Raw genomic sequence first — 9028 nt, 5'->3', positions numbered from 1 at the left:
CAAAAGTATCTATATCCACAGTAAAACGAGTCCTATATCGACATAACCTGAAAGGCCGCTCAGCAAGGAAGAAGCCACTGCTCCAAAACCGCCATAAAAAAGCCAGACTACAGTTTTCAACTGCACATGGGGACAAAGATCGTACTTTTTGGAGAAATGTCCTCTGGTCTGATGAAACAAAAATAGAACTGTTCGGCCATAATGACCATCGTTATGTTTGGAGGAAAAAGGGGGAGTCTTGCAAGTCGAAGAACACCATCCCAACCGTGAAGAACGGGGGTGGCAGTATCATGTTCTGGGGGTGCTTTGCTGCAGGAGGGACTGGTACACTTCACAAAATAGATGGCATCACGAGGGAGGAAAATTATGTGGATATATTGAAGCAACATCTCAAGACATCAGTCAAGAAGTTAAAGCTTGGTCGTAAATGGGTCTTCCAAATTGACAATGACCCCAAGCATACTTCCAAAGTTGTGGCAAAATGGCTTAAGGACAACAAAGTCAAGGTATTGGAATGGCCATCACAAAGCCCTGACCTCAATCCCATAGAAAATTTGTGGGCAGAACTGAAAAAGCGTGTGTGAGCAAGGAGGTCTACAAACCTGACTAAGTTAGACCAGCTCTGTCAGGCGGAATGGGCCAAAATTCACCCAACTTATTGTGGGAAGCTTGTGGAAGGCTACCCAAAACGTTTGACCCAAGTTAAACAATTTAAAGGCAATGATACCAAATACTAATTGAGCGTATGTAAACTTCTGACTCACTGGGAATGTGATGAAAGAAATAAAAGCTGAAATAAATCATTCTCTCTACCATTATTCTGACACTTCACATTCTTAAAATAAAGTGGTGCTCCTAGCTGACCTAAGACAGGGAATTGTGAAAAACTGAGTTTAAATGTATTTGGCTAAGGTGTATGTAAACTTTTGACTTCAACTGTACATAACCCTGGATTGCTGATGCTATGTATTGGCCATTGAGAGGCTTTGAAGCCACCGGTTGTCCATATTGTCCATATTGTCCATATACAGAAAATAAATCCCGGCCAAACCCTCCTCTAACCCGGATGACGCTGAGCCAATTGTGCGCCGCCTCATGGGTCTCCCGGTAACAGCCGGCTGTGACACAGCCTGACATTGAATCTGGGTCTGTAGTGGACGCCTCAAGCAGTGCCTTAGACCGCTGCACCACTTGTGAGGCCGGAGAAACTGTATGGCCCCAGTTTGCTAGATGAGTGAAAAGTAAAGAGCCCGCTTCACAGACATAACAAATAGTATCAAGTTGGTATAGGAATGTAAAGAATTTTATTTACTTATCAGTATTACAAAATGCGTTCACATTTGCATAGTGTTTTTAAATGCAGCTAAACATAACAGCTGGAATTTCTCTTCATACGATGAAATATTCAGTATAGCGTTATAGTCATTATACCTTCATTTAAAATAAAATCAGCATACCTTCATTTTGATCACCTCAAAAATAGCATTTTGTCAAAGAAAGTTATCAGTCCTTTTGTTTTGACTGTTAAGGTGAGGACATATCATAATAATGTCTGGAACAGAGAGAATGGAATGGCATCAATCACATGGAAACCATGTGTTTATGGAAACCATGTTTGATGTATTGGATACCATTCCACTCATTGGTTTTGACATGTACTGTATGGGGCATTTCCCAATGTATGTATGACAGTCAGAGGCAATAGGCAAGTTTAATCACATACAAGCTTATAAACTCTTGTAATATTCATATAATACTGTAAATTCAGTACACTAGTGCAGATCCTTCTTATGCAAATGAACACAGAATTATAAATGATTTAGTATTCTATGTATAGGAATACCATATAAATGTAGATTACTGACACTGCAGTAATCTATGTGTCACAGAGGAGTTTGGGGTGGCTCAGAAACGTCCGTTGGTGAGGGTAAGAACAAACCGAGGAACCCGGAAGAATGAGGGTACGATCGAAGAGAGCCAGGAAAGATATGGGACCTGGGTCAGGAGGAATTTAAGGGAGGTGTAGTCAGTCACACTGCGGCCTGAAAGAAAGAGGGAGAAGTACGTAAAATATTAAGACAGAGTGTGTTGTGTAGGCCTATGTACAGTTCTGCATGCAAATAGATATCTTTTGGAGGGGGGGGGGGGGGGGGGAAATAAATGTGTACACACTACAATAGCTAGGTTTCCATCCAATTGGCGACAGATTTATGTGAATATTGTACAATATATGCACATTTTCCCACTAGAGGTGTTGCCATCAAACTGACTTGTTGCAGATAAAAGGCTGTGCATGGTGACAGAGTGCACATAAGTTCCAATGCACTGAATAAAAGACAAGTTAAATGGGTTTCCATTACATTTTCAACTCTACCGATGGTTTTGTCACAAAAACTGCTGCAATAAATAACAAAATTGCCCAGTCTGGTTTTGGCACATGCTCTCTAGACAAGAGTTTGCTGATTAAGTGGACAGGGGGTTATATGATGGCATATGGCTTAAGAGCAATATCATTTTATATGATAATTGGCAGCCAAGCACCGATCATCATGTCACCAGCATTCAAATAATAGCCTACCCTCGATATTTAGCCTATTGGAAATGTCCATGATACCCGTTCACTTAACTAAAATTAGTGATGGGAGTGATATTTTACCGTCAACATCTTGTATTCCGTATCGCCTAGACAGGTCACAGGTCATCAACACTTTTCCTGACAGCGACATCAGGTTTTTATCTTCAAATCATAAAGAATGCAAAACACAAATTAAACTGGAATGACAAATATGCAAAACAGTAAAGGTGAAAGCCCAGATCTAAAACAATGTAATCTTCAAAGGATAGTCAGTCTGTTTTGTTGTTAAAGGGGCCGTGCAGTCAAAAAATTTGATTTTCCTGTGTTTATGTGTTTACATATACAGTTGAAGTCGGAAGTTTACATACACCTTTGCCAAATACATTTAAACTCAGTTTTTCACAATTCCTGACATTTAATCCTAGTAAAAATTCCCTGTCTTAGGTCAGTTAGGATCACCACTTTATTTTAAGAATGTGAAATGTCAATAATGGTAGAGAGTGATTTATTTCAGCTTTCTTTCATCACATTCCCAGTGTTTCAGAAGTTTACATACACTCAATTAGTATTTGGTAGCATTGCCTTTAAATTGTTTAACTTGGGTCAAACGTTTTGGACAGCCTTCCACAAGCTTCCCACAATAAGTTGGGTGAATTTTGGCCCATTCCTCCTGACAGAGCTGGTGTAACGGAGTCAGGTTTGTAGGCCTCCTTCCTCGCACACGCTTTTTCAGTTCTGCCCACAAATGTTCTATGGGATTGAGGTCAGGGCTTTGTGATGGCCACTCCAATACCTTGACTTTGTTGTCCTTAAGCCATTTCGCCACAACTTTGGAAGTATGCTTGGGGTCATTGTCAATTTGAAAGACCCATTTGTGACCAAGCTTTAACTTCCTGACTGATGTCTTGAGATGTTGCTTCAATATATCCACAATTTTCCTTTCTCAAGATGCCATCGATTTTGTGAAGTGCACCAGTCCCTCCTGCAGCAAAGCACCCCCACAACATGATGCTGTCACCCCTGTGCTTCACGGTTGGGATGGTGTTCTTCGGCCTGCAAGCATCCCCCTTTTCCTCAAAACATAACGATGGTCATTATGTCCAAACAGTTCTAATTTGTTTCATCAGACCAGAGGACATTTCTCCAAAAAGTACGATATTTGTCCCTATGTGCAGTTGCAAACTGTAGTCTGGCTTTTTTATGGCGGAGCAGTGGCTTCTTCCTTGCTGAGCGGCCTTTCAGGTTATGTCGATATAGGACTCGTTTTACTGTGGATATAGATACTTTTGTACCCGTTTCCTCCAGCATCTTCACAAGGTCCTTTGCTGTTGTTCTGGGATTGATTTTCACTTTTCACACCAAAGTACGTTCATCTCTAGGAGACAGAACTTGTCTCCTTCCAGAGCAGTATGACGGCTGCGTGTTCCCACGGTGTTTATACTTACGTACTATTGTTTGTACAGATGAACGTGGTACCTTCAGGCGTTTGGAAATTGCTCTCAAGGATGAACCAGACTTGTAGAGGTCTACAATAATTTTTCTGAGGTCTTGGCTGATTTATTTTGATTTTCCAATGATGTCAAGCAATGAGGCAGAGTTGGAAGGTAGGCCTTGCAATACATCCACAGGTACACCTCCAATTGACTCAAATGATGTCAATTAGCCTATCAGAAGCTTCTAAAGCCATAACATAATTTTCTGGAATTTTGCAAGCTGTTTAAAAAGGCACAGTCAACTTAGTGTATGTAAACTTCTGACCCACTGGAATTGTGATACCGTAAATTATAACTGAAATAATCTGTCTGTAAACAATTGTTGGAAAAATTACTTGTGTCATGATGTCCTAACCGACTTGCAAAACTATAGTTTTTGTGGAGTGGTTGAAAAATGAGTTTTAATTTAACCTAAGTGTATGTAAACTTCCAACTTCAACTGTATGTTTGTATGTATGTATGTATGTATGTATATATATTTCCACACTATGAGTTTGCAATAATACTATAAAATTGTGAAAATTATGGTCTCGTGTAGCTCAGTTGGTTGTGGGTTCAATTCCCATGGGGGACCAGTATGAAAAAAGAAGTATGAAAACGTATGCACTCACTACTGTAAGTCGCTCTGGATAAGCACGACTGCTAAAATGTTTACACTTTTAGTGTAAGAGCTGTTTGAAAAGACCGCCTGAAATTTCAGCTTGTTTGGCTGAGTGGGATTTTTGGACGTCACGGTATAAGTTAATAGACCAATAACAAAGAGTTTGCCATCCTCTCTGCCAATAAAATCAATTTCAGGTAACACAACCCTCCCATTAGGCTCATCCAATTAGACCCCTCAGGCCACTCCCAGACAGTCATAGCTAAATTCTTGCTTGAGAAATTGTATTTTGCTTAGAAGCTACTTTTGTTTATTTTTTCCCCCATTTGAATAAAAATGTTGCTTTATTATCAACTGTAGAAATATAATGGTGCATGGCCATGTACATGCTGTAGCATAATGTACCTTTCGCCAGCTCAACAATGCACTTCCCACTCAGCTCTGTGGTTTCTCCATTGGCAAAGAAGGATCTGAACTGAGAGAAACAGGGAGTTATGTCATTTCACAAACTCAATACAGTAAGAGAGAATAAGAACTAGTAAAGCCTATGAAAATGTATAATTTAGCAAATAATCTGGTGCACAAGCCACACAGCCTTATTTTCAGGTTACTGAACTTGGAGAAAACTGCATCAGCCTCTCAAACCACCCATACTGAATGGCAATACTCTAATCAAGGCATAAAATGAACATCAGCCAAATGCAGGTAGATTTAAGTATTGGCAGGTAAGAATATCTATTTCACCAGCCATGTTGGCGGTTGGTCAATTTGCCAGGCTCTACAGTGCGAGCATGACATTTGCGAATAAAAATAGTCAAAAGTCAAGTATGAGCACATGTGCATATTGCGATTTATAGTAGAAAAATGCTGCAGTACCTTTTTTCAAAGTATTTCTGCTGTTTTCTTTCATAGCTGCTAGTCACACAAAGAAATACGAATCCTATATCCCCCCCTCACGCAGCAACACCGCCTGGATGGAGAGCTGTGCACTGAGTGAAGTGCTGATAGATTCATTTTTGTAGGCGCTGCGCACAGGCATAAAAGTTGTCTAATTTACTCAAAAGTCTACAAAGTGAGACTTTGTCCTCGTGTTTCTTGGTGAACAGTTTTCCTTCCACCCCTCTCCTCGCCCTTACCTGGGCTCGAACCAGGGACCCTCTGCACACATCAACAACTGCCTCCCACAAAGCATCGTTACCCATCGCTCCAGAAAAGCAGAGCAAGTGAAACAACTACTTCAAGGTCTCAGAGCAAGTGACGTCACTGATTGAAACGCTATTAGCGCGCACCCCGCTAACCATTTCACACCAGTTACACTGGCTATTGATAGTTTTGTTCAAAAGATTAGGTTGTTTGAGTCTGCTGCTTTAACTGATAGCGGAGACACCCTAGTCAGATCCCATCTCACACACACACACACACAGTGGCCCCATTACCACGGTAACCTCCCGCCCTTAAAGGGTAGATTTTTAAAATCTAACTGCCACAGTGGCTGGTGGACCAAAAAGTACATTTTAGGCCCTGACTAATGGTTTATCATCTACCTTAGGATCAACGCCCGGTGGAGCATCCTTCTCAATGATGAGTTGAGACACCAACTCTGTCTGAACTGCTCCTGGCCACAGGCTGACAGAGGCCACTCCCCTGCTTCTCAGCTCAACTGCTGTGTCTGCAGCTAGCCTGTCACACTGGAGAGGATATGGATTAGAGTATCAGAGCTGAGATAAAAAAATAAAGCATAAAATGCACTTGTTGAAAGTTGAACAAACTCTAATACACGAACTTGAACTTAAAAGAGGGAGTGATATGTTCAAGATCTGTGTTACTTTGGATGACTACAGTTATTTCATACTAAAAATAGGAAATGTCATTGAGGTGAACAGATAATTAACAATTAGGAGCATAGAGATGGCAGAACTCACCGCAGCCTTACCAACACCATATGACACATTGAAGAGATACCTCAACCCTCCCATAGAAGAGATGACCACAATCAAGCCCCTGCCCTGTGCCACCATCATTCGTGAAGCATACACTGAGCAGAAATAGTGTCCCCTGACAGAGAAAAATGCAAAGTGTCAAAGCGTACAGATAACCAAAGCACTGTTATCTACTTATCTGCTACCGTGAGTATAAGGTGGAGTTGACTGTCAGAAGCTGAAAGCGGTCTACCCATCAGAACAAAGAGACTGAACACTGCAATAGGGTGCATTCCAAGTAAGACCTTACTAAACTAATGAGAGAGTACCTAAGGCCAGTGTTGTTCATGGAATCCCATACGGTTGGATCGGTTTCCCAGAACTTCTTCCCCATGTTAGTGAAAATAGCCTGAAATAACATTACAAATCATCATCGTCATTAGTCATAAAGACTTTTTACACTTTTTTGATAAGGTGATTGAAATTCCCTCTCCATACGCTAATGTCACTTCAAACAACCAGTGTTGTTTTTACAAACCCTGTCAATAACTTATTGTCATGTAGTCTCCTGACAGTTTTCCCTGCAACGATGTCACTGACCTGTACACCAGCATAGGCGTTGTTCACTAGGATGTCCAGTCTGCCATTCTGCTCACGTTGGATTTGATCAAATAGATATTTGAGGTCTTCATCACTTGAAGAATCACATACAACTGGCACACAGTTCCCACCCCTCTCCTTCACCTGCCATTGAGATTGGAGAAGGAAAGTGGTTAATTAGTCTTCGTCCAAACAACACGGTGGTCAATATGTCTTCTAATTGTCTCTCTGACTCTACCAACAACAGTATTCAGTGGAAATATCTTTCAGCCTTGTTTTTCACCTTTCTCACAGAACCTCCATTAAACTTTCATGTGTACTTGGGACATTTAGTACACATGAACGTATGAAAGTTCACCTGAGCAGCAGTTTCCTTCAGGGTCTTCTCCTGGCGGCCAGTGATGTAAACGGTAGCTCCCGCCTCTGACAGCTGCAGGGCAATGCCTCTTCCAATGCCACGAGAAGCACCTGTCACCAAACACACCCAGCCTGAGAGGGCCATTAGCTGATGAGGGGAAAAAGGGAAGGAAATGAAAATGGATGGTGAATTTAAGTCTTGATGTTTGAAACTTTTGCAAACAGCATACATTAATCTTGACTGAGCCTACACTGGAGGAAAATACAGTTAAATAATAGGGGGATAGCGCCACCTTTTGACAACGTATCGTGGGTAACCACGTCATTCTGGACCTCAGTATGATAACGTATTTGGTTACACTTAATGTTACATTATGACAAGAGCATCATTTGGTAAACCAGCGATTGAGCGAGAAAGAGCAAAACACGCTTAACATATTGCCTTAACTAAGGTTTGGTCGGTTACCAAACAAGAAAAATAACACAAGAAACATACAGGCCCTCTTTACTGCCCTTTATGTAAAAAACAAACGTAGCAGCATTTTTCAATCACGTCCTAAAATAATCCAGTACTATTGTTGTTTTACCTCTTATCAGTTTAAAAACGTTGGCGTAAACAGTTGCTTGAGATTCCTCTTGTATCGCCAGTCGATAATATGGTGGAGTGTTTGAGTATGGACATGGCCAAGTATACGCACTGACTTGGAAATCAGCCCATGTAACCGCCCCTCAACTACCGTAATGTTCATAATATGAGCACCTACTTTCAATTGTACTGTACAATAAAAGTGCGTCCACCCCAACCTTACGAGAAGATAAATGGTAGACCTAAGTTACACAAAAACATAAATATAATCGTAAATGGTAAAGATGGTCCTTATGTTTGAGAAATGTGATCTTTGTGGGGAACTCAAATTACCTGTGAAACTACGTCAATATTTCTATCTAGGCTAACTTTGTGTTATATGTCCACACCACACACCCAGGGGTAGTGGGGAAGTGTCATAAACATAAATATTGGAATCCTGTTCTGAGAACAAATTATACCTTTTCCTCATGGTCTGCCTGTTGGAATGTAAAATGCATTTTTTATGTTGGTTGTCTCATCTGTACTTTGCACAACAGTGGTAGGCCTGATCAGCCCCGCTTCACATCGACAGGGCTGTAGTGGAGCGGGTCGAGAGTTTCAAGTTCCTTGATGTCCACATCACCAACAAACTATCATGGTCCAAGCACACTAAGACAGTCGTTAAGAGGGCACGACAACACCTTTTCCCCCTCAGGAGACTGAAAAGATTTGTCATGGGTCCCCCGATCCTCAAAAGTTCTACAGCTGCACCATCGAGAGCATCCTGACCCAGTTGCATCACCGCCTGGTATGGCAACTGCTCGGCATCTGACTGTAAGGCGCTACAGATGATAGTGCGTACGGTCCAGTACATCACTGGGCCTTCCCGCCATCAAAAACCTAGGCGGACTAGGC

General features: G+C 41.4%; 1 protein-coding gene across 1 annotated transcript; it reads right to left on the bottom strand.

Annotated features, from left to right (window-relative positions):
* Positions 1-1281: 1281 nt before the first annotated feature.
* On the bottom strand, positions 1282-8291 carry dhrs1 (dehydrogenase/reductase (SDR family) member 1). The gene is made up of 9 exons (XM_071376163.1): positions 8133-8291; positions 7547-7693; positions 7189-7332; positions 6918-6997; positions 6592-6724; positions 6214-6357; positions 5075-5144; positions 2657-2737; positions 1282-2042 (listed from the first exon to the last, which is right to left on the bottom strand). Exons 2-9 carry the CDS (start codon positions 7688-7690, stop codon positions 1906-1908), a joined length of 933 nt encoding a protein of 310 aa, XP_071232264.1. The 5' UTR covers positions 7691-7693; positions 8133-8291; the 3' UTR covers positions 1282-1905.
* Between the last annotated feature and the right edge of the window lie 737 nt (positions 8292-9028).

The sequence above is a fragment of the Salvelinus alpinus genome, chromosome 30, assembly GCF_045679555.1.
Source record: "Salvelinus alpinus chromosome 30, SLU_Salpinus.1, whole genome shotgun sequence".
Taxonomy (NCBI): domain Eukaryota; kingdom Metazoa; phylum Chordata; class Actinopteri; order Salmoniformes; family Salmonidae; genus Salvelinus; species Salvelinus alpinus.
Note: the sequence above shows the minus strand (reverse complement) of the source record. Positions and strands in the feature narration are given on the sequence as shown.